Below are 24,716 nucleotides of genomic sequence, written 5' to 3' on the forward strand. Positions count from 1 at the left end.
TCCAACCTAGCACCCAGCCCTAGCCAAGCAACCAGACCATGGCACTAAGTGCCCCAGCCAGGCTTGGCTTCAACACCTCCAGGGACAGACTCCACCGCCTCCCTGGGCAGCCCATTCCAATGCCAATCACTCTCTCTGACAACAACTTCCTCCTAACATCCAGCCTAGACCTGCCCTGCCACAACTTGTGGCTGTGTCCCCTTGTTCTGTTGCTGCTTGCCTGGCAGCAGAGCCCAACCCCACCTGGCTACAGCCTCCCTTCAGGTAGTTGTAGACTACCTACTTGACTTGAGTAGGTAGCCAACTTGTCATGAGTCTTGACTCTAATTGTAGACTATCTACAATGATCCTACTTGCCAAGGTGTGGGTGTGTCCCCCCCCACCATACCCCCAAGCACCCCATCTAAACCACCTTGAAGCACATCCAGGGATGGTGACTCAACCACTTTCCTGTGCAGCCTATTGCAATGCCTGACCACTCTTGCTGTGAGAAAGCTTTTCCTGCTGTCCAGTCTGAACCTTCCCTGCTGCAGTTTGAGGCCCCACAGCCCCTCACACCTCACAGTGATGTTTCAGGAGAGCACAGACTCACCTCTCTCTCCACCTCTTTGGCCTTGATGCCCTTGATTTCTGCAAAGGTTTTCAAGTTCTCTTTCACTGTTAGGACTTCAAAGTGTGTGTTGATCTGTGGGCAAATGCCAATCATCTCTCCAATCTCTTCTCTGTTTCCTATCTCAGAGAGTTTGTAGCTATATATGCTGGCAGAGCCTGTTTGCAGGAATAAATGGGATGAGGTGAAGCAAAGTGGTCCTTGCCAGCTCCTGAGCCAGCCCAGCCCATCGTTTGCCATCCTACCTTCAGAAGGCAAAGTGTACCCACTGAGCACGTTTAGCAGGGTTGTCTTGCCAGCCCCACTGTGGCCCAGCAAGGCAGTGATCTGACCCTCATAAATGTTTAAGGACAGACCTAGAAGGAAAACAGGCTGCAGTTTGGGAAGGGATGAGGCTGGGCTTGCCTCAGCTCCTTACAACCGCAGAGGCGATTGGGCTGCCAAAGGCAACCATGGTGTGACTACCAAACCTGCTGCTAAACCATGTCCTCAAACCCTCATCTCACTCCAACCCCTGTCTCCTTCCAACCTTCCCCTCCCTCAAACCCCCTCCCTCAAACCTCCACCTCTCTCAAGCCCCCATCTCCCCCATGCCCTCATCTCAAGCCCCCACCTTCCTCAAACCACCACCTCCCTCAAACCTCCACCTCCCTCAAGCCCCTGTCTCCCTCAAGCCCCCACCTCCCTCAAACTCTCATATCTGTCAAACCTCCATGTCCTTCAAGCCCCCATCTCCCTCCAACCCTCATCTCCTTCCAACCCCCATCTCTCTCAAACCCCCATCTCCCTCAAGCCCTCATCTCTCTCCAACCTCCCTCTCCCTCAAGCCCCCATCTCTCTCCAACCTTCATCTCCTTCCAACCCCCATCTCCCTCAAGCCTCCATCCCCTTCAGCCCCCATCTCCCTCAAGCCCCTATCTCCCACCAAGCCCCCATCCCCTTCCAGCCCCCACCTCCCTCCAACCCTCATCTCCTTCCAACCCCCATCTCCCTCAAGCCTCCATCCCCTTCAGCCCCCATCTCCCTCAAGCCCCTATCTCCCACCAAGCCCCCATCCCCTTCCAGCCCCCATCTCCCTCCAACCCTCATCTCCTTCCAACCCCCATCTCCCTCAAGCCTCCATCCCCTTCAGCCCCCATCTCCCTCAAGCCCCTATCTCCCACCAAGCCCCCATCCCCTTCCAGCCCCCATCTCCCTCCAACCCCCATTTCCTTCCAACCCTCATCTCCCTCCAGCCCCCACCTCCTTCCCTCATCATTGCAGGCAAGATAAGTCAAGAAGGGTAAGAACTAAATAGCAATAATTAACCAAAAAATGCAATAAGCAACCTGGGTCAAAGCTCTACAAACTAAAGGCAGAAGAAGCTGCTCTGTATTTAGCAGGGAAGACAGAAATACAGCAGTCAGGATTTAGTCACATCCATTAATATCTGGCATGAATTCCCAAGCAAGGCAGGTGCTGTTTAAATTCTTTGACTGTTGGCACAAGTGGTTTCCCTCCTCGTAAACAGGAATCAGCCTTGCATCTTTCCTACCTCTTAAAGCTTCTGTCTTCTTGTCCTTCTTTTTATATGTTTTTCTGATATTGTTGAGTCTAAAAAGGAAAGCAAGGAAAGAATTACTTCAACATTCCCAGAAGTGTATTTCCCTGGTGTCCTTACTCTTTCCAATTGAAAATGAGAGCAGTGGCATGAAAAGTAAGAAGTAGTGGGAAGCAGCCCAGAGATTTAGAATCATAGCATCATAGAATCAGTCAGGGTTGGAAGGGACCACAAGGAGCAGCCAGTTAACCCCCTGCCATGCCCAGGGACACCCTACCCTAGAGCAGGCTGCACACAGCCTCAGCCAGCCTGGCCTCAAACACCTCCAGCCATGGGGCCTCAACCACCTCCCTGGGCAACCCATTCCAGCCTCTCACCACTCTCCTGCTCAACAACTTCTTCCTCATAGCCAGCCTGACTCTCCCCACTTCCAGCTTTGCTCCATTCCCCCCCCAGTCCTACCACTCCCTCACAGCCTCAAAAGTCCCTCCCCAGCTTTTTTGGAGGCTCTCTTCAGATCCTGGAAGGCCACAAGAAGGTCACCTGGGAGCCTCCTCTGCTCCAGCCTGCATAGCCCCAACTCTTTCAGTCTGTGCTCACAGCAGAGCTGCTGCAGCCCTCTCAGCATCCTCCTGGCCCTGCTCTGGACACTCTCCAGCATCTCCACAGCCCTCTTGTCATAGGGGCTCCAGAACTGGATGCAGTACTCCAGGTGGGGTCTCAGCAGAGTGGAGTAGAGGGAGAATCCCCTCCCTGGCCCTGCTGGCCACACTTCTGCTGCTGCAGCCCAGGCTCTGCTTGGCTTTCTGGGCTGCAAGTGCACACTGCTGGCTCCTGTTGAGCTTCTCCTCCAGCAGCACCCCCAAGTTCCTCTCCTCAGGGCTGCTCTCCAGCCAGTCCTTAGCAGGCTTTGGGCATCCTCTGTGCAGGGGCATGGACATCCTGCCTGGCACACCAGCCTTGCATAGGCAAGGTCAAGCCCATTGCAACAGAAGGCTGTTTGGTAACAGACTGCCCTCAATGTTTGCCTTGTTGGCGTTGGGCAAAGTCCAGACCAAAATCCTTTGGGGTTTGGGGGTTTATGTGCATTTATCTGGATTTCACCATTAGTGACCAGCCTGGATGATCTGATGACCTTCTCCAAATCCAGCCCTATTTTCCCTCTGTGAAATGGTTTTGGAAGAGCCTCCTAAACATGAAAACCGCCTGTGTAAGTCAAACCAAAGCTGCTGCCACGAACCATGGGCTGTGGGAGCATTAAACCCAAGCTACCCAACTCTGAGGGCATTGACAGCAGTTCCCTCTCTCTTAACCTGATGGCCTCTTTCCCTATGAATTCAGGGGGCACTGGCTCTACGTTGTCACCAAGGTGATCCTCCGAGCTTGCTCCCATTCCAGACGTCCCCCTGGTGGGACCTCTCCTGCTCCGTAGCCAGTAGGAAGGCTTCAGGCAGAAGAAGGGGGCTTCAGGAATGCCATATTTGCCTGAGAGGAAAGGGAAGAAGGAGATTTGTCACTAATCAAAGCCACAACCAAGACATCCTCCTCGACTAAACTATGGGATGTGCTGATCACATCCAAAACTGGGACTTTAGGTGGAAAATGAGGTTCAAAGCTGGGCTAGGCAAGGTGAGAAGGTTGATTGCAGGGCTGTAGGTAGTCAATTTAATATGCTGCTTGATAATTTGTTGTCTCACACTTCATTGCATGGTTTTAGGTCAACAGCAGGATGATTAGAAAGGAATAAAAATACACTTTGTGGCACTGTTGTCTTTGATTTGTGTCTCAGGGGCAGAAAAAAGACTTGGTGATAGAATCAGAGAATGGTTTACATTGGAAGGGACCTCAAAGATCATCCAGTTCCAATCAGGGATACTTCCCAGTGGAACAGGTCACTCAAGGCCTCATCCAAGCTGGCCTTGAACACCTCCAGGGAGGTTGTGGAGCAGAGAATCACAGAATGTGGTCCTCAAGGTCATATCCAACCTGGTCCTGAGCATCTCCAGGGAGGTTGTGGAGCACAGAAGCACCCAATGTGATCTTTGATCACATTGGGTGCTTCTGTGCTCCACAACCTCCCTGGGAAACCTGTGCCAGTCTCTCACCACCCTCACTCTGTGACTTCTTCCTAACCTCAAGTTTCAATCTTCCCTCTGCCAGTTTAAACCCATTCCTCCTCATCCTGTCATTACAAGACCTTGTCAATGATAGAATCATAGAATCAACCAGGTTGGAAGAGACCTCCAAGATCATCCTGTCCAGCCTATCACCCAGCCCTATCCAATCAACTAGACCAAATATTCCCTCCCCAGTCCTCCTGTAGGCCCCCTTCAGATACTGGAAGGCTACTCCAAGGTCTCCTCAAAGCCTTCTCTTCTCCAGGCTGCAGAGCCCAAACTCTCTCAGCCTGTCCCCAGAGCAGAGCTGCTGCAGCCCTCTGAGCATCTTGGTGGCCTCCTCTAGACTCGCTCCAACAGTTCCATGTCCTACTTGTGTTGGGAGCAGTTTTTTTACTCTAAACCCACCTTTTGATTGACCCAGAGAATGGAGCAGCCCAGCAGTTGTTAACTTGAGGAGCTGTTCCACACAGCCCATTGAAATCAACACTCCCAAAGAAGAAGGTTTGACCACAAGCAGAACTCAAACCCACCTGGCAGGACTTTGTCGAAATACAAAGCTAACAGGAGGTAGAGGATGGAGTCAAAGAGCAGCATAATGTAAGTTGAAAACAAAAAGTAGGATTCATCCATGAGGTTAGAAAAAGTAAAACCCATCCCATATTTTTCCAAGTGGAAAACCTGAAATAAAGCACAAAGAAGAAGACTTTTGGTTTTGGGGCTGGAAAACCAAGCATGAGCCATCAAACCATGGATGCAATTGACTTTGTTAGCAACTGTAGTACTACATTTTCTCCCTTGCTTTCTAGTGGGGAAGGGAAAAGAAATTTCTGATATTGTTGAGTCTAAAAAGGAAGGCAAGGAAGGAATTATTTCAGCATTCCCAGAAGTATATTTCCTTGGTGTCTTTACTCTTTCCAATTGAAAATGAGAGCAAAGACATGAAAAGTAAGAGGTAGTGGGAAGCAGCCCTGAGATGTAGAATCATAGAATCATAGCATCATAGAATCAGTCAGGGTTGGAAGGGACCACAAGGATCAGCCAGTGCCAAACCCTCTGCCGTGCCCAGGGACACCCTACCCTAGAGCAGGCTGCACACAGCCTCAGCCTTAGACACCTCCCAGCATGCTGCAGCCCAGGCTCTGCTTGGCTTTCTGGGCTCTAAGTGCACACTGCTGGCTCCTGTTGAGCTTCTGGTCCAGCAGCACCCCCAAGTCCCCCTCCTCAGGGCTGGTCTCTAGTCAGAGAGCACAATAAAGACAGAGCCATAACAAAGTTTGATTTTGTAGAGTGACTGATTTAACCATATGATAAATCAGCTGTAAGCTCAGTTTCATGGAATAGAATCATAGAACAGAATCATAGAATCAAGCAGGTTGGAAGAGACCTCTAAGATCATCCAATCCAACCTAGCACCCAGCCCTGGCCAAGCAACCAGACCATGGCACTAAGTGCCCCAGCCAGGCTTGGCTTCAACACCTCCAGGCACAGCCACTCCACCACCTCCCTGGGCAGCCCATTCCAATGCCAATCACTCTGCCAACAACTTCCTCCTAACATCCAGCCTAGACCTGCCCTGCCACAACTTGAGGCTGTGTCCCCTTCTTCTGTTGCTGCTTGCCTGGCAGCAGAGCCCAACCCCACCTGGCTACAGCCTCCCTGCAGGCAGCTGCAGACAGCAATGAGGTCTGCCCTGAGCCTCCTCTGCTGCAGGCTGCACACCCCCAGCTCCCTCAGCCTCTCCTCACAGGGCTGTGCTCCAGGCCCCTCTCCAGCCTTGCTGCCCTTCTCTGGACACCTTCCAGTATCTCCAGGCTGGACTGGCTGAGCTGGGAGGTCTCTTCCAACCTGGCTGATTCTATGATTCTATGAAAAGCCCCTGAAGATATCAGAGCTGTGGACAATCTGTGGTTTTGACATGAGGACTGTAGCACAGAAAAAGCTTTCTAGGACTCTCCCATGCTGTGCTTGTGATAAACTTGCCTAAATGCCTATGCACTTGCTAAATGTCTAATGCACATTTGACAATCAAATCACAGTGTTCTGATAATCAAAATCTCTCATGCTTCTACAAGAAGAATGGAGAGAGACTGTTTGCAAAGGCCTGCAGTGACAGGATGGAGGGCAATGGCTTCACCCCTGAAAAGAGCAGATTTAGATTGGATATCAGGAACAGGTCTGCACCATGAGGGTGGGGGAACACTGCAATAGGTTGCCCAGGGAGGTGGTTGTGCCTCATCCCTGGATGCATTCAAGTTGAGGCTCGACAGGGCTCTGGACAATCCTTGAGGATGTCCCTGCTGAATGCAGAGGGTTGGACTAGATGAGCTTTAGAGGTCCCTTCCGACCTAGACCATTCCATGATTCTTCTTGTCCTTTTCTCCTCCTCTGGAGGCTTTCAATGCCTGTCTGGATGAGTTCCTCTGTGACCTGAGTTGGATTATATGCTCCTGCTCTGGCTGGGGGTTGGACTCAATGATCTCTTTGGGTCCCTCACAACCCCTAACATCCTGTGGGCCTGTGACTTCCTAAACCTTTCTCTATCAGCAAAGCACAGAAAAGGTCTTCTATTGCCACTGCCTGTGACAGAATTTGCTCTGTCTCTCCTGAGTGGCCCAGGACAGCAGGCTGCTGGAAAGGTTCAGCTGCAGAGATGGTTCTTCTGTCTTTAAGGCCAGGCTAGATGAGGCTGTGGCTAGTCTGATCTAGGGTAGGGTGTCCCTGGCCATGGCAGGGGGCTTGGAACTAGATGATCCTTCTGGTCCCTTCCAACCCTGACTGATTCTATGATTCTTCCTTACCTTTGCAATGCCAACATTAAATGCAAAAGGACAGGAGAGACCAAGAAACCACTTCAGGGGTTCTGGGAGTTCTTCTATCAGCACTGCAAGGCTCAGGCATCCAAAGAGAAAGGTGATGAGGAACCCCATGGAGCTGACGAGTTTGGAGGTCCTCAGGAGGGAGCAGAGCATGAAAACCAGGTGGATCTGCAAGAAGAGAAGTTTCCTTCAGCCACTGAAGGAAATAAAGCTCTTTAAGGGTAGAACTCCCATTTGCCAGGCACTGGTGAACAGGGTCTGTTTGACAAACTGCACTGAAGTCCTTCTCAGTGGGCTGGTCTGAGTTTCAGATCAGGTCTCTTGCAGCCAGCCTGTCAGACCTTCAGGCTGTGATCTGAACCAGAGAAGCCTCTCAGTGGTTTCAGCTAGCATGGCCTGTCCTGAGCACAGTGACAAAGACTCTGGAGGGACATTTAGGTTCACCAAGGCAGTAATAAAGTGAGGAGGTTTGGCTTTAAAAGCTGACTTACACATGCTTGACCATACAGGAAAAACAGCAGGAACACCAGAGCAAAGCTGCTGAGGGGGAAAATGTCATGCACCACGAGAGCTGTCAGCAGGCAGGAGAGGATCATCACATAAACAGCATAGAGCAGACTCCAGGAGAGCCTGTGGATGGAAAAGTGGCATCACACTTCCACTGCTGGTACAACTTCACCTGCATGGCAGAGCCATTTCAAAGTGAAATATTTGCAGGTTCCTGGAATTAAGCAGGCTGGAAAAGACCTCTGACATCATCAAGCCCAACCTATCACCTAACTCTTCTGATTAACTAAACCATGGCACTAAGTGCCTCATCCAGCCTCCTTTTAAACACAATCAATTGGTACTGGAATGGGCTGCCCAGGTGGTGGAGTCGCTGGCCCTGGAGGTGTTCAAAACTGGATGAGGCACTTAGTGTCATGGTCTGGTTGATTGGGTAGGGCTGGGTGATAGTTTGGACTGGATGAGCTTGGAGGTCTCTTCCAACCTGGCTGATTGTATCATTCTATGAGCTCCAGGGATGGTGACTCCACCACCTCTCCAGGCAGCCCATCCCAATGGACAATCACTCTTTCTGTTAAGAGATCCATAGAATGGCTTCAGTTGAAAGATCATTTAGTTCCAAGCCCTCTGTCCTAGGCAGAGACACCTTCCACTAGACCAGCTTGGTCAAGGCCTTATCCAGTCTGGCCCTGAATAGTACCAATAACATCCATGAACTCTCTGGCCAACCTGTTCCAGTGTCTCATCAACCTCACTGCAAAGAATTTCTCCCTCATCTTCAGTCTCTATCTGCCCTACTCAAGCTTCAATCCATTCCCTCTTGTCCTGTCCCAGAAATCCCTTGTAAAAAGTCCCTTCCCACCTCTTCAGGTGCTAGAAAGCTGCCACAAGGTCTCTCTGGAGCCTTCTCCCCTCCAGGCTGAACAGCTCCAGCACTCCCAGCCTGTCCCCATAAGGAAGGTGCTCCAGCTCCCTCATCACAGTATCATCAGGGTTGGAAGAGACCTCACAGATCATCAAGTCCAACCCTTTAGCACAGAGCTCAAGGCCAGACCATGGCACCAAGTGCCACATCCAATCCTGCCTTGAACAGCTCCAGGGACGGCAACTCCATCACCTCCCCAGGCAGCCCATTCCAGTATCCTCATGACCTTTGCAGCCCAGGATCAACTCATTCATACTCTATGTGGACCAGGCAGCATGAGCCACTTTAAGAGGAAATATCTAGGGAATAAGAATACACTGCTACCATTCTCAACCCTCTTGATTGCTCCTTAGACTTGCTAAACTTAGTAGCTCATGCTACTTACTAACTCACTGCACAACTGCCCAAGAAGCAGAAGGATGCTTCAATCAAAAGAGAAAGAACTCACCAAAAGGCAATATCCTGCAGCCCCATGGTCTTCATCAACACTTTGAGCAGCTTCTTTTCTCTCACCACGTTCACTGATAAGAAATACATGAGTGGATAGAAGCACATGACAGCAGTAATCATGAAGTAGCTGTACTCTACAGTGATGGAGAAGATGATGCTCCGGGACCTCATGCGGACGCCAGCGATGGACTTCATTTCTTCCCAGACAGAATGATTTGCCATCAACTAAAGGAAGCCAAAGTCAGCATCTCAGCATTTAAGTGGTTTCTTTTTGGTTTTTATTTTGCAGTCAGATGTAGAATCATAGAATGAAACAGGTTGGAAGAGACCTCCAAGCTCAGCCAGTCCAACCTAGCACCCAGCCCTGGCCAAGCAACCAGACCATGGCACTAAGTGCCCCAGCCAGGCTTTGCTTCAGCACCTCCAGGCACAGCAACTCCACCACCTCCCTGGGCAGCCCATTCCAAAGGCAATCACTCTCTCTGTGAAGAACTTCCTCCTAACATCCATAAATTTATGTAGGCTGGATGTGAGGAGGAAGTTGTTGGCAGAGAGAGTGATTGGCATTGGAATGGGCTGCCCAGGGAGGTGGTGGAGTTGCTGTCCCTGAAGGTGTTGAAGGAAAGCCTGGCTGGGGCAATTAGTGCCATGGTCTGGTTGCTTGGCTAGGGCTGGGTGCTAGGTTGGCCTGGCTGAGCTTGGAGGTCTCTTCCAACCTGTTTCATTCTATGATTCTGTATAAGGAACCTTTGGAGATGTCAGCCATAGATTGTTAGATTTTTCAAGTGGCTTTATAGGAAACATCAGCAAATAATGAAAGAAGACCCTACAGAAAAGGCTCACTGGACTGACTCACTTTGTGTCTACACCTTCCCAGACTCTCTCCTTTGGCTATTGAGACAGAGAAATCCTTCAGCTCATCCAAAGATAAGGTTCCAGACACCCAAATGACTCAAGCTCCCCAAGGTGCTATTTTGCTCACCAAGTATGAAAGCAGCCTGGGCAGCTGGAGGTGCAGAGTCAGGTGGAGTGACCATCACCTCAGCATGCTTTTGAGGAACAATTTGGAAAGCAAGGATAAAAAAACATGATAGAGATGCCTGCTTTGAAACTAACTCATGCAGTTAACAGGGGCACCACTCCAGTCTCCTGCTGGAGCTGTCTTTTCCTTGGCAGCTGAGAAATACCCTAATGGTATCACCTTTGGTCCCTGGCTTTTGAGAGAGGGCATCATTCTAAAAGGGCAGCAAAATCATACAAACATAGAATGGTTTGGGTTGAAAGGGACCCTAAAGATCATCTAGTTCCAACCCCCCTGTCATGAGCACAAGACCAGGTTGATGGAATGGTTTGGGTTGAAAGGGACCTTAAAGATCATTTAGTTCCACTCCCCGAGCCGTGAGCACAAGACCAGGTTGATGGAATGGTTTGGGTTGAAATGGACCTTAAAGATCATCTAGTTCCAGTCCCCCTGCCATGAGCAGGTTGCTCAAAGTCTCACCCAGCCTGGTTTTAAACACTTCCAGGGGTGAGGCTTCCACTTGGGCAACCTCTTCCAGTGTCTCACCACTCTCAGAGCAAAGAACTTCTCCCTAATGTCCAGTTCTAAATCTGACCTCCTCAAGCTTCAATCCATGCCCTCTCATCCTATCACTACAAGCTCTTGTAAAAAGTCCCTTTCTGGCTTTCTTACAGACTCCTTTTAAGCACTGGAAGGCCACTACAAGGTCTGCCCTGAGCTTTCTCTTCTCCAGCCCCAACTGTCTTAGCCTGTCCTTGTAGGAGATGTGCTCTAGCCTACAGATCTTCAAAAGCAAAGCAAACCTCATCATTTTCTTCACTGCATTTGAGTTCCCACCATGGCTGCCAATAGTACTGGGAGGGCTGAGTTCAAACACCTGCTTCAGAATCATAGAATCAGGCAGGGTTGGAAGGGACCACAAGGAGCAGTCAGTTCCAACCCCTCTGCCATGGGCAGGGACACCCTACCCTAGAGTAGGATGCACACAGCCTCAGCCAGCCTGGCCTCAAACACCTCCAGCCATGGGGGCTCAACCACCTCCCTGGGCAACCCATTCCAGCCTCTCACCACTCTCATGCTGAAGAACTTTCTCCTCACATCCAGCCTGAACCTTCCCACCTCCAGCTTTGCTCCATTCCCCCTAGTCCTCTCACTCCCTGATGACCTGAAAAGTCCTCTTGCTGCAGAATTTCCTGACAAGCCTGTCCCTTGCTATTGCCACAGAATGAATTGCCTTGCCTGGGCCAAGCTGAAAATCACAGAGCACCTGAGCTGGTTGTTGAATTTGCTTTACCTCTATGATAGCAGCATCGATGCTGGACTGCAGGGAGAGGAAACCTTTGTACCAGTACTTTGGGCTCTGGCAGTAGATGGCTGAGAAATTGTAGCAGGTATCTGCAGGGGACAAAGGTTTAGGGTATCACAGATAAGAGTTGTGAAACCTGGTTGGTTTTCACTACACAAGCTGATGATAAACACACACCCCCGTCACAGAATCAGAGGGTGGAGGTGGGGGGAGAGGACCTCTGGGCATCACTGAGTCCAACTCAGAGACCTGGACAGACTGAGAGCTGGGCACAGAGGAACCAGATGAGGTTCAACAAGGACAAGTGCAGAGTCCTGCACCTGGGGAGGAATAACAAACTGCACCAGGACAGGCTGGGAGGTGATCTGCTGGAGAGCAGCCCTGTGCAGAGGGACCTGGGGGTGCTGGTGGCTAACAAGTTCCCCATGGCACAGCAATGTGCCCTTGTGGCCAAGAAGGCCAATGGGATCCTGGGCTGTACTAGGAGCAGTGTGTCCAGCAGATCAAGGGAGGTTCTTTCTCCCCTCTACTCTGCCCTGCTGAGACCTCATCTTGAATACTGTGTTCAGCTTTGGGCTCCCCAGTTGAAGAGGGACAGGGATCTGCTGGAGAGGGTCCAGTGGAGGGCTCTGAGGATGATGAGGGGACAGGAGGGCATGGCTGATGAGGAGAGGCTGAGGGACCTGGGGCTGCTTAGTCTGGAGAAGAGAAGACTTAGAGGGGATGTGATAAATGTTTATAAGTATCTGAGGGGTGGCCAAGATGGGGGGGGACAGGCTCTGCTCACTGCCCCCTGGGATAGGACAAGGAGCAATGGATGGAAGCTGCAGCACAGGAGGTTCCAGCTCAACACAAGGGGGAACTTCTTTGCTGTAAGGCTCCCAGAGCACTGGCACAGGCTGCCCAGAGAGGTTGTGGAGTCTGGAGACTTTCAAGGTCCATCTGGATGTGTTCCTGTGTGACCTGAGCTAGATTGTGTGGTCCTGCTCTGGCAGGCGGTTTGGTCTGGATGATCTCCTTGGGTCCTTTCCAGCCCTAACATCCTGTGAGCTGTGATCCTGAATGGCCTAGCCAGAGCAGGATCATCTAAAGCAGATGACACAGGAACACATCCAGAAGGATCTTGAAAGTCTCCAGAGATAAAGACTCCACCACCTCTCTGGGCAGCCTGTTTCAGTGCTCTCCCACCCTTGAAGTAGAGAGGTTTTCTTCTCACATTTAGATGGAACTTGCTGTGTTGAGGTTTATGTCCATGACCTCTTGTCCTGTCACTGGGGACCACTGAGAAGAGTCTGGCTCTGTCTTCCCCTTGGGTATTTGTGAGCAGTGGTAGGATCCCCTCTCAGCTTAGCTGATCAGCCCCAGCTCCCTCAGCCTTTCCTCACATGAGAGCTGTCCCATTCCCCCCAGCATCTTATTACCCCATGCACTGGGCTCTCTCCAGTAGTTCTTTGTCCTTCTTCAGCTGGAATGACCAGGGCTGGACACAGCACTTCACTTGAGGCCTCACCAGCTATGAGAAGAGGAGAATGAGAACTTCTCTTGACCTACTGACCACACTCTTCATGCATCCCAGGGTGCCATTGCCCTTCTTTGACCATTGTGGGCAGACTGTCAGCTCAAGGTCATCCTGCTGTCTGTGGGAAACTCTTCCTCTGGACAGTGGTCTCCTGGCAACAAGCTTAATTAACAATGCATGTAATAATGAATGGATTATCAGCTGGGTGATAGGGATTGTTAGAACAAATCAATGCCCATCCATGCCAGGCAACCACACACCCACCTACTCCCCATGTCTATTACCTATGAAGTCAAAGTTGTCGTTTGGAATAGGCACATCCAAAGTAGGAAACCTGAGGTGATAGGAGAAGTTGTCCTTAAATACAACCCCTATCATTTCTTCATTCAAAAGCCAGGCTTCTTCCAGGGCTCTCTCATTTTCCATTGCCTTCACTTTTATACCTGTGGTGTATAAGAAAAAAACAACCACTGAAGTGAGTTTCTGGAGGTCTGCCAAAGGGTGCTGAGGGATTGAGTGAGGATTCTGCTCTTTTAGCATTGCAACCTCTCTACTCCAGCTCTCCTCACTGGGACAAGGTGGGCCCTTGAAGTACTTGATCCTCTTCCAGTTGAGAAGAGTGAGCCAATTCATAGAATCATAGAATCAAGCAGGTTGGAAGAGACCTCCAAGCTCAGCCAGTCCAACCTATCCCCCAGCCCTATCCAGTCAACCAGACCATGGCACTAAGTGCCTCATCCAGGCTTTAAATTGTAGAGTCACAGAATGGCTTAGCTTGGAAGTACTTTTCAGCTGTGGGTGCCTGCACTTTGATCTAGCACCCCTCCAGCACTGGAATGCACAGACATCTGTTGACATGGGTTTGTGTTAAGAGGTAAAACAAACTCAGACTTGCAAAGGTGAGGTCTGAAAGAGAGAGTAAAATTCATGCTAAGAAGGATCTCCACCTCCTTTTGCCCAGGGAGGTGGTGGAGTCACTGTCCCTGGAGGTGTTCAGGAAAGCCTGGATGAGGCACTTGGTGCCATGGTCTGGTTGACTGGATAGGGCTGGGTGCTAGATTGGACTGGCTGAGCTTGGAGATCTCTTCCAAACTGCTTGATTCTATGATAGAATCCAACTACAGCTTAGGTTGGAAGGGACCTCAGAGATCACCTACTCCAACCTCCCCACCACGGGCAGCGACATCTCTCAACTAAACTTAGCTGCTCAAGACCTCATCCAACCTGACCTGGAACACCCCCAGGGTGGAGGCATCCACAACCTGAATGTAGGCTGGATGTTAGGAGGAAGTTGTTGGCAGAGAGAGTGATTGGCGTTGGAATGGGCTGCCCAGGGAGGTGGTGGAGGCACCGTCCCTGGAGGTCATAGAAGCATAGAATGAACCAGGTTGGAAGAGACCTCCAAGATCATCCAGCCTGGATGAGGCACTTAGTGCCGTGGTCTGGTTGCTCGGCTAGGGCTGGGTGCTAGGTTGGACTGGCTGAGCTTGGAGCTCTCTTCCAACCTGCTTGATTCTATGAACCTCTCTGAGCAGCCTATTCCAGAGTTTCACCACTCTTGGGAAGAGCTGAAGAAGATCCAATGTAAACCTACTCTCTCTCAGCTTAAAACCATTGTCCTGTTGCTAGACACCCTTGGGAAAAGTCCTTCCACAGCCTTCCTGTAGGATCCCTTCAGCTATTGGAAGGCAGCTCTAAGGTCCCCCCCAGAGTCTTCTCTTCTCCAGGCTGCACACCCCCAGCTCCTGCAGCCTGTCCTCATAGCTCCAGCCCTTGGGTTATCTTTGTGCTGTTCCTCTGGCCTCACTCCAAGAGCTCTGTGTCCTTCTTATGCTGGGGATGCCAGAAGTGTCTCAACAGTGTTATTCTACTCTTGATATTCTGCAGTTCAGACCTCCTTAGGGATTTAAATACTAGAGAAAAGAAAACATCTGTGAAAGTGGAGGATTTGGGCTGCATTTTCTCTACTGACTGAAAACCACAGAATCATCACTGGCTTAAGCTGTGCCAGGGGAAGTTCAGGTTGGCTCTTAGGGAAATTTTCTTTCCTGCAAGAATGGTCAGGGGTTGGAACAGCCTGCCCAGGGAGGTGGTAGAGTTGCTGTCCCTGGAAGTGTTCCAGGAGAGTGTAGATGTGGTGCTTCAAGAGAGTTTAGTGGTCATGGTGGTTGGGTTGATGGCTGGATTTGATGATCTTAAAGGTCTCTTCCAACCTTAATGATTCTCTGGTAGAATCATTAAGGTTGAACAAGACTTTCAAGACCATCAAATCCAGCCATCAACCCAACACCACCATGCTCACTGAACCACAGCCCAAAATGCCACATCTACATGGTTTTGAGCACCTCCAGGGGTGGTGACTCCAACTCCAGAGATGGTGACTCCACCTCTTCCCTTGGCAGCATGGTCCAGATACTTGGAGAAGCACTGAAAGCAGAACACACTCATAATAAACACTGTCATAAGCTAAAGCATACCTTTTAACACTGACTTCAGGGCCACTTTGTCCATGATCTCTCTTGTGGTCACAGTGATGGGTGTGAAAGCAATGGTCTTGTCAGTGGCATTATAGGCAGGGTCATCCAACTGCCCAAGGTGGCTGTAGGGCACTTCAGGGTAGCGACTGCTCATTGTCAAGATGCCCACGATGAAGATGAGTGGCAGGAAGAGCAGGGACATCATCCACTCCTGGGGAGCAGCATAGATTTGTCAGGGCTGGAAGACACCTCAAGGATCATCCAGTTCCAACTCCTCTACAATGGTCAGAGACACCTCACAGTAGATCAGTTTGCTCAGAGCTACATCCAGCCTGGCCTTAAATACCTCCAGGCATGGGGGCTCATCCACCTCCCTGGGCAACCCATTCCAGGGTCTCAGCACCCTCATGGTGTAGAACTTCTTCCTGACATCCAGTCTGAATCTACCTATTTCCAGTTCTGCTCCATTCCTCCCCATCCTATCACTACCTAACACCCTAAAAAGTCCCTCCCCAGCTTTCCTGTTGCCCTCTTCAGATACTAGGAGGCTACAATTAGATCTTATCAAAGGCTTCTCTTCTCCCAACTGAATAGCCCCAACTCTCTCAGCCTGTCTTTATAGGAGGTGTGCTCCAGTCCTCTGCTCATCCTTGTGGCCCTTATCTGGACACTTTCCAGCATGTGCACACTTTCCTTGTAATGATATAGGACAGAGTGGGATTGAAATATAAACAAGAGGCCCTCACAGTGGCTTCTTAGATATCAACTAACTAAAAAGGTCTTTGCATTGTGCCCATCACCCCAGGGAATTATTCTGCTCAAAGACCCTGCCTGTGCTCTTGTCATAGAATCAGGCAGGGTTGGAAGGGACCACAAGGAGCAGGCAGTGCCAACTCCCCTGCCATGCCCAGGGACACCCTACCCTAGAGCAGGCTGCACACAGCCTCAGCCAGCCTGGCCTCAAACACCTCCAGCCATGGGGCCTCAACCACCTCCCTGGGCAACCCATTCCAGCCTCTCACCACTCTCCTGCTCAACAACTTCCTCCTCACCTCCAGCCTCACTCTCCCCACCTCCAGCTTTGCTCCATTCCCCCCACTCCTGGCACTACCTCATAGCCTAAAAAGTCCCTTCCCAGATTTTCTGGAGGCTCCTTCAGATCCTGGAAGGCCACAAGAAGGTCACCTGGGAGCCTCCTCTGCTCCAGCCTGCACAGCCCCAACTCTTTCAGTCTGTGCTCACAGCAGAGCTGCTGCAGCCCTCTCAGCATCCTCCTGGCCCTTCTCTGGACACACTCCAGCATCTCCACAGCCCTCTTGTCCCAGGGGCTCCAGAACTGGATGCAGTACTCCAGGTGGGGTCTCAGCAGAGCAGAGCAGAGGGGGAGAATCCCCTCCCTGGCCCTGCTGGCCACACTTCTGCTGCTGCAGCCCAGGCTCTGCTTGGCTTTCTGGGCTGCAAGTGCACACTGCTGGCTCCTGTTGAGCTTCTCCTCCAGCAGCACCCCCAAGTCCCTCTCCTCAGGGCTGCTCTCCAGCCACTTGCTGCCCAGCTTGGATTGGTGCTTGGCATTGCCTCGACCCAGATGCAGGACCTTGCACTTGGTCTTGTTGAACCTCATGAGCTTGGCTTGTGCCCACCTCTGCAGTCTGTCCAGCTCCCTCTGGATGGATCCTGCTCTCCAGCCTGGCTGCTGCAGCACACAGCTTGTGTTGCAGAATGGCTAACAGAAAACGGACATGACTTAGAGGTGGGCAAGCAGGATGAGTATATAGAACTAGATTAAGGCTGTGCTGGGCCACACTGAAACAAAGACATATTGAATAAACAAAGGCAGCATTTAATATAACTAGCTAGGGAGGCACTGTCCTTGACGAGTCAGCAGACCACTCGAGCAGAGCAGGATCCAGCTAACTCTGAATAAGATAAGAAGTAGTTTGCTGCTTGCAGCTGCACGTAGCAAGTAGGTGCACCATGCCAATGGGGTATTTAGAGATTCAGCCATTTAGCTTCTTATCTGTATGCATATATAATCTGTAACACAGATAAGCACTCGTCCACTAAATAAAGTTGTCACTGGCTTTTGATCCACATTGGATTGTGCAGTGTCCTTGCATAGTGAGTTCAGCCCTGCTCCGTGAGATCTGCCTCACTGCAAGCTTGAACATGTCCAGAGAAGGGCAACAAAGCTGGTGAAGGGCCTGGAGCACAAATCCTATGAGGAGAGGTTGAGGGAGCTGGGGGTGTTTAGCCTGGAGAAGAGGAGGCTCAGGGGTGATCTTATTACTGTCTACAACTACCTGAAGGGGCATTGTAGCCAGGTGGGGGGTGGCCTCTTCTCCCAGGTAACCAGCAATAGAACAAGGGGACACAGTCTCAAGTTGTGCCAGGGTAGGTATAGGCTGGATGTTAGGAAGTTCTTCACAGAGAGAGTGATTTCCCATTGGAATGGGCTGCCCAGGGAGGTGGTGGAGGCACCGTCCCTGGGGGTCTTCAAGCAAAGCCTGGATGAGCACTTAGTGCCATGGTCTGGTTGACTGGCTAGGGCTGGGTGCTAGGTTGGACTGGATGATCTTGGAGGTCTCTTCCAACCTGGTTGATTCTATGATTCTATGATTCTATGATTCTTGGTGTGGGCAGCAAACTTGCTGAGGCTGCACTCAATGCCTCTGTCCATGGCACCCACAAAGATGTTGAACAAGACTGGTGCCAGGACTGATCCCTGAGGGATTCCACTTGTCACTGCCTCCACTTGGCCATGGAGCCATTGACAGCCACTCTTTGGGTGTGTCCATCAAGCCAGTTCTTTATCCATCTTGTGCCCCACCCCTCAAACCCATGTGTTACCAGCTTGGAGACCAGGATGTGGTGTGGGACAGTGCCAAAAGCCTTGCTCAGGTCCAGGCAAATGACCTCAGTTGCTTGTCCCTCATCTGTTGATGCTGTGACCTGTTCATAGAAGGCCACCAGGTTTGTCAGGCAGGATTTGCCCTTGGTGCAGCCATGCTGATTGTACCCAATCATCTCTTCACTGTTCTCCTGTCTCAGCAGTGCCTCCAGGAGGATCTGCTCCATGATCTTATTGGGTACATAGCTGAGAATAACTGACCTGGAGTTCTCTGGCTCATCCTTCCCACTCTGTTTGAAAACAGAGCTTATGTCTCCCTTTTTCCAGTCAGTGAGAACTTCACCAGACAGCCATGAAGTGTTTATCACCACTCAAACTTTTCCAAAGCACTTTAGATTTGGCCAAAAACAATTGATGTGGAGATGCAGGCAGGGACTGGCCACTGTCAGTGGTTATCTACTCACATCTCTTCTTGGTTTTGGGGTGGGGGGTGGCTTTTTTTTTTGCTTACCTGAAAGCTCTGCATCCTCATCCTCCACTTGATCAGCACATTTTTCCACAGGAGGATTTTAGTTTGCTGCAGCACACTCAGATTTCTCTGAGGAGTCTTCATCTTTGAGCCTACAAAGGATTTGATGCAAAATTACTTTCAGGACTTGTTACAAAGCTACTTTCAGCTGCAGCAGAAGCAGGAAGAGCAGTGCTGGCTTTTATTTCATGGAATGGTTTAAGTTGGGAGGGACCTTCAAGATCATCTAGTTCCAACCTCCCTGCCATAGGCAGGGACACCTCCTGCTAGAACAGGTCACTCAGAGCCTCATCCAACCTGGCCTTGAACACCTCCAGGGAGGTTGTGGAGCACAGAAGCACCCAATGTGATCTTTGATCACATTGGGTGCTTCTGTGCTCCACAACCTCCCTGGACAACCTGTGCCAGTGTCTCACCACCCTCAACCTGTGCCAGTGTCTCACCACCCTCAACCTGTGCCAGTGTCTCACCACACTCACTGCAAAGAACCCTTTCCTAACATCCAGTTTGAGTCTCCCCTCTGCCACTTTAAACCCATTCCCCCTTGTCCTGTCATTACAAGACCTTGTCAATAGTCCCTCCCCAGCCCTCCTGTAGGTCCCCTTCAGACATTAGAAGGTCACTGTAAGGTCTCCCCAAAGCCTTCATCCCTGGAATCATTCCAGGTCAGTTGATCTGGGACTCTGAGCAGCCTGCTCTGGTTGCAGATGTCTCTGCTGAGCATAAGGGGGTTGAATTAGATGACTTTTAAGGTCCCTTCCAACCCAAAGCAGTCCATGACTCTATGGCTTTCCTCCTGGCAGCTCAGACACAGCTTGTCCCTGTGCCCAGCTGGTTTGCAGAGGTGAAAACACTCCCAGGCAATCTGCAGGGGCAGCTGTGTTGCAATCACTGCTTGTGTGTGCTCCTCCCTCAGCCCTAGAAAACACAAGCCCAGCTCCCTCAGCCTATCTTTGTGGCTGGAGCACTTCTGCTGTGAGGACAGGCTGAGGGAGCTGGAAGTGTGCAGCCAGAAGAGAAGACTCCAGGGGGACCTTAGAGTTGCCTCTTTCAGTATGTGAAGGGATCCTACAGGCAGGCTGCAGGAGGACTTTTCCTAAGGGTGTCTAGAGACAGGACAAGGGGGACTGGTTTGAAGCTGAGGGAGAGCAGAGTTAGACTGGAGCTTAGGAAGAAGTTCTTCAGTATGAGGGTGGTGAAACTCTGGAACTAGCTGCCCAGGGAGGTTGTGGATGCCTCCTCCTTGTGAGTGTTCACAGTGAGGTTGGATGAGGTCTTGAGCAGCCAAGTCTAGCTGAGAAATGTCCTTGCCCATGGTGGGGACGTTGGGGTAGATGATCTTTAGGTCCTTTCCAAACTAAGCCATTCTATGTACAGTGAGGTTTTCCCTTTTCTCTGCAAGAGAGAGCTATATCAACTCAGACCTCAAGTGCTGAGCACAAGCCAGCCTTGCAGCACAGCTGCTAGCAGTGAGGGACCAAGAGCTGTGCTCAACAACCTCCCAATCCTTGCAGCTCAACAGTGAACCATGGATTATAACCAGGATTTTATGCTTCTGTGCTGCAGCAGAGTAAGGTTGGGAAGACTTATTAATGAAATAAGAAGGGGAAGATAGACTTAGAGGATCAGAGAATGAAGCAGGTTGGAAGAGACCACCAAGCTCAGCCAGGCCAACCTAGCACCCAGCCCTGGCCAAGCAACCAGACCATGGCACTAAGTGCCTCATCCAGGCTTTGCTTCAATACCTCCAGGGATGGTGACTCCACCACCTCCCTGGGCAGCCCATTCCAATGCCAATCACTCTCTCTGCCAACAACTTCCTAACAACATCCAGCCTAGACCTGCCCTGGCACAACTTGAGGCTGTGTCCCCTTGTTCTGTTGCTGGGTGCCTGGCAGAAGAGCCCAAACCCACCTGGCTACAGCCTCCCTTCAGGTAGCTGTAGACAGCAATGAGGTCTGCCCTGAGCCTCCTCTTCTGCAGGCTGCACACCCCCAGCTCCCTCAGCCTCTCCTCATGGGGTCTATGCTCCAGGCCCCCCACCAGCCTTGCTGCCCTTCTCTGGACACCTTCCAGTATCTCAACAGTATCTTCTCCAGCCCAACCTATCACCCAGACCTGTCCAATCAACCAGACCATGGCACTAAATGCCCCATCCAGGCTTTGCTTGAACACCTCAGAGGGCAGCAACTCCACCACCTCCTTGGGCAGTCCATTCCAATGCTAATCACACTTGCAGATGATGCTACATGACCTAATTGGCTTGGGTGGCCTTAATATCCAAGAAATGACAACATGGTCAATTAAAATATATTCTTCCTGTAATTTTAACCTGCTATAGGCTTCACACCAAGAAGTGTTGAGCAATTCCTGGCGGTGGTGTGGGCTGAGCTCATGCGGCAAGCAGCGTTGATGGAAGGCAGCTCAGAGCAACAAGAGAACAAATTCTTGGACGTGTGTTGGGAGAGTTGTTGTTGTCAGGGACAGTCATGGAAAATGAGAGAAACAGAGAGCCAGCACCATGCATTGCTGTGCACCTCCAGAAGATGTGGCAGCATCTTGAAGCATAGAATCAAGCAGGTTGGAAGAGAGCTCCAAGCTCAAACAGCCCAACCTAGCACCCAGCCCTGCCCAACCAACCAGACCATGGCACTAAGTGCCCCAGCCAGGCTTGGCTTCAACACCTCCAGGCACAGAGACTCCACCACCTCCCTGGGCAGCCCATTCCAATGCCAATCACTCTCTCTGACAACAACTTCCTAACAACATCCAGCCTAGACCTCCCCTGGCACACCTTGAGGCTCTGTCCCCTTCTTCTGTTGCTGCTTGCCTGGCAGCAGAGCCCAACCCCACCTGGCCACAGCCTCCCTTCAGGGAGTTGTAGCCAGCAATGAGCTCTGCCCTGAGCCTCCTCTTCTGCAGGCTGCACACCCCCAGCTCCCTCAGCCTCTCCTCACAGGGCTCTGCTCCAGGCCCCTCCCCAGCCTTGCTGCCCTTCTCCAAACACCTTCCAGCACCTCAACATCTCTCTTGGATTGCAGATGACATAGTCAAATTAAAAGAAGCATTTGGTGCCTGGATTAATGCTGGTGGTGGAAGAGTAAAGGATCAGGCATAAAACTGGCTGGCAAAGTTTTTGCAGGTGAGATATGTCCATGCCAACTGCCAGGAAATAACTGGGAGCAACTTCAGTGAGCCAAAGGATTGACTGCTCTAATGTGAAAGAGCTAAACTCAAGTAGCCAAACTGTTCTGCTGTCACATATGTAGAATGATAGAGTCATGCAGGTTGGAAAAGACCTTTAAGGTCATTGAATCCAACCATGAACTCTACTCTGCCAAGTTCACTGCTGAGCTATACCCCCATCACCTCTGCATGGCTTTAAACACAGCCCTGGGCAGACACAGCTAAAATATGCATTCAGATGAGATTTTGATCAGCTCTAAGTGAAGTCTCAGGCAGAAATATCAGTGCATTTAGAGGACTAATCCTTTCAGTCTGCTGTCACAAGGATTCAAGTTGTCTTATATTCTTGAGGGGATGATGCCTTACAGTGCTGACAAGCAAGGCAGAGTTTATCTTCTCCCAGATATATACATTCAGCTTGCTGGAGAGGCAGATCTGTGCTGGAATGAGGCAGATCTGTGCTGAAATGAGGCAGCAGGCACTGAACCACTGGAGAAGCAGCTGTAAGAAAGGGTCTTGCCTGGGTGCATGCTGCAAACACACTGGCACAGCCTGGCAGCAGGATGGGGCAGGGATATGGGCTCAGTGACAGAGAGCTGTCCTTTTGCCATGGCCCTCTGAAGAGATTTTGCTCTTCCAGGTGTTCTCACTGAATCCAGGTGCATACAAAACTGATTGCAGCCTGTGCTAATGAGCTCTAAACATCCTCGAGGAGACTGTGAGGTCAAACCTGCAATTGCTTGGCCACTTTTTCACCTAGGAGTATCACCCAGGTGCATTTGCACAGCTGAAAGGGCCTTTGTGTCACAGCTACAGCAGGTTTCCACTTATCCTTCATTTTAGTCATCACACAGAGCAGGCAGAGCAAGCTGACACACTGCTGGGGTTTCAGTTTCACACCCAGGAGATCCTGGGAGGGAGAGGGAGCTGGCACATCAGGTGGCCATCATGGATGCCCCTCATGTTCCCCCTTCTCATCATCCCTTAATGCTCCCCGACCCCCAGCCATGCTGCTGCAGAGTTTGGGCAGTCAGAGGAGATGTGACTGAAGTGATTTCATTGCCCTGACAGTGTTTAAAGGGCAATGTTTAAGAGCACAAAACGGACAGAAGACTTAAAGTTCAATCCTTAGCTTACGCTGCCTGTAGGGGGGGAAAGAAATCTGCTCCCTCTCTATGCTGGGTTCCTTCAAGTACTGAGCTGAGCTGAACCTTCTGAGCCCTAGGCAGTGCTGGAAATACACCTCTACTATGAACTGAGCCCCAGTGGTGTGTTAGTTCACACCAAAATAAGGTTAAAAAGGACTCTGTTGCCTTTAGGGAGTCAGCTGAGTCAGTCACAAGCTTAACTCAGCCCATTAGAAGGATGCTCAGTGTCCCACCTATGCATTCCTATTCTCACCCAGTATCCTTCATGGTGCTCCTAGTTACTGGATGTTTGCCTTTCAAAGGACAGCTTTGCTTGAAGAAGAATGTGTGAGCCTTACCTTAATGGGAAGGTCTGTAAGGAATCCAAAGCTTGTCCTTTGCAGTGTAAAAGCAGAGATGCTGAACCTCCCCAGGATGGACTTGCTGGTTGCCCCAGCAGCTCTCAGCTCTGTTTTTCTCCACACACGTATTTGTTTGGCTCAGGCTCTTTTCCAAGAGGCATTCTTCACACCATCACTTTGCTTTTCCCTGGCTTCCTCCCCCTTTCCTCCTTGGCAGATCTTCAGATTGATTGATGTTGTAAGAAGCAAACAGAGGATATTGTTGTCGAGTTGCTGGAGCAGATCCTCTGAGAAGTTACTCAGGAAAATTCTTGTGTCTTGGCCAAGAGGGGAAAAAAAAAAACCACCCAAAACCACACCAAAAAGCAAAACCCAACAACAAACCACACACAAAAAAAAACAAAACCAGAGAATCCTTTCTCTGGTAAATTCTGTTGTGTTTCTCAGGGAGGATGAACTCAACAGCAGTACCTCAGGACACTGCTGCCAGCAGAAGAGCAAACGGTGCCCGCTGCTTATCTCCTGTTGGCACAGGCTGGGGCTGCAAAGCAGGCTGGGGAAGGGTGGTGAAGTGCTGCCAGCACCAGCTCTCCTCACCCAAAAACGTCTCCTCACTCACTCAGTGCTTCTCAAGGGAACGAGTCTGATGTCATCGCCAGGCTGTGGAGCGCTCCAGTGCCTCAGTCGCCCACCACAGCAGCGCAGCTGAGGGACCAGTGGTGGGAGGGAGCAGAGACCAGCTGGGACAGAGGCTGGGCTTGCAAAAGCGCAGGAGCTTCCTTTTGCTCTGCCTAGCTGGGAAAATCCCACCCCTATGGTTTAAATAAGGCTCAGATGATTCAGAGCTAGGCAGGCTCCGGAGGTCTGAGAAGTCAGGACACAGACTGAAGTTAGGGACTGACTGTAACACAACTTCTGGGTGTCCAAACCTCCTCCTCTCCTTTCAGCTCCTCCTCATAAAGTGACAATCCAACATTTCTTAGTTGAAGTGGATATGCCAGGTCCAAGTCAGGGACTCTCAAGCAAAGACACCTCCCTGCCCACCTCCTTAGTAGAAATACTGATGCTTGGAAATCCCCAATGGGAAGCAGCAGTCCTGGGGGATCTCCTGGCAGGAGCAGCCCATCACTGAGCCACGGCAGCCACCTGCTGGTACTGCTCGCCCGCAGCCCTGCCTGCATTTGCCCTAACATAAGTCTTTGCCTGCATCCTCCTTGCCTGCATCCCCCACACCTTCGTTACCAGCATCATTAGTGCGAGCCAGGGGAGCTCATGATGTGGGTGAGGATCTTGCTGCTGTCTCTGTCCCGTGGGATGTCACTGCCCCTGTTCTCCACTGCATCCCCACTCCAGCCTTTCCCAGAGCCTGGGGC

At 50.9% G+C, this 24,716-nt stretch overlaps 1 protein-coding gene across 1 annotated transcript in view; it reads right to left on the bottom strand.

Moving 5' to 3' along the window:
• The window catches only part of LOC135179180 (ATP-binding cassette sub-family A member 10-like), a 58,439-nt gene extending 34,779 nt beyond the window's left edge, over positions 1-23,660 (bottom strand). Inside the window, exons 1-13 of the mRNA XM_064150653.1 lie at positions 23,341-23,660; positions 18,651-18,760; positions 15,292-15,502; positions 13,099-13,257; positions 11,284-11,384; positions 8,967-9,193; positions 7,578-7,716; positions 7,069-7,254; positions 4,801-4,948; positions 3,464-3,635; positions 2,145-2,203; positions 856-966; positions 593-768 (exon numbers count right to left, since the gene is read on the bottom strand). Coding sequence (XP_064006723.1) covers positions 593-768; positions 856-966; positions 2,145-2,203; positions 3,464-3,635; positions 4,801-4,948; positions 7,069-7,254; positions 7,578-7,716; positions 8,967-9,193; positions 11,284-11,384; positions 13,099-13,257; positions 15,292-15,502; positions 18,651-18,752 — 1,791 coding nt within the window. The 5' untranslated portion in view covers positions 18,753-18,760; positions 23,341-23,660. The remainder of the gene's footprint in view (positions 1-592; positions 769-855; positions 967-2,144; positions 2,204-3,463; positions 3,636-4,800; positions 4,949-7,068; positions 7,255-7,577; positions 7,717-8,966; positions 9,194-11,283; positions 11,385-13,098; positions 13,258-15,291; positions 15,503-18,650; positions 18,761-23,340) is intronic.
• Positions 23,661-24,716: the final 1,056 nt, after the last annotated feature.

The sequence above is a fragment of the Pogoniulus pusillus genome, chromosome 11 (assembly GCF_015220805.1).
Source record: "Pogoniulus pusillus isolate bPogPus1 chromosome 11, bPogPus1.pri, whole genome shotgun sequence".
Classification (NCBI taxonomy): Eukaryota; Metazoa; Chordata; class Aves; order Piciformes; family Lybiidae; genus Pogoniulus; species Pogoniulus pusillus.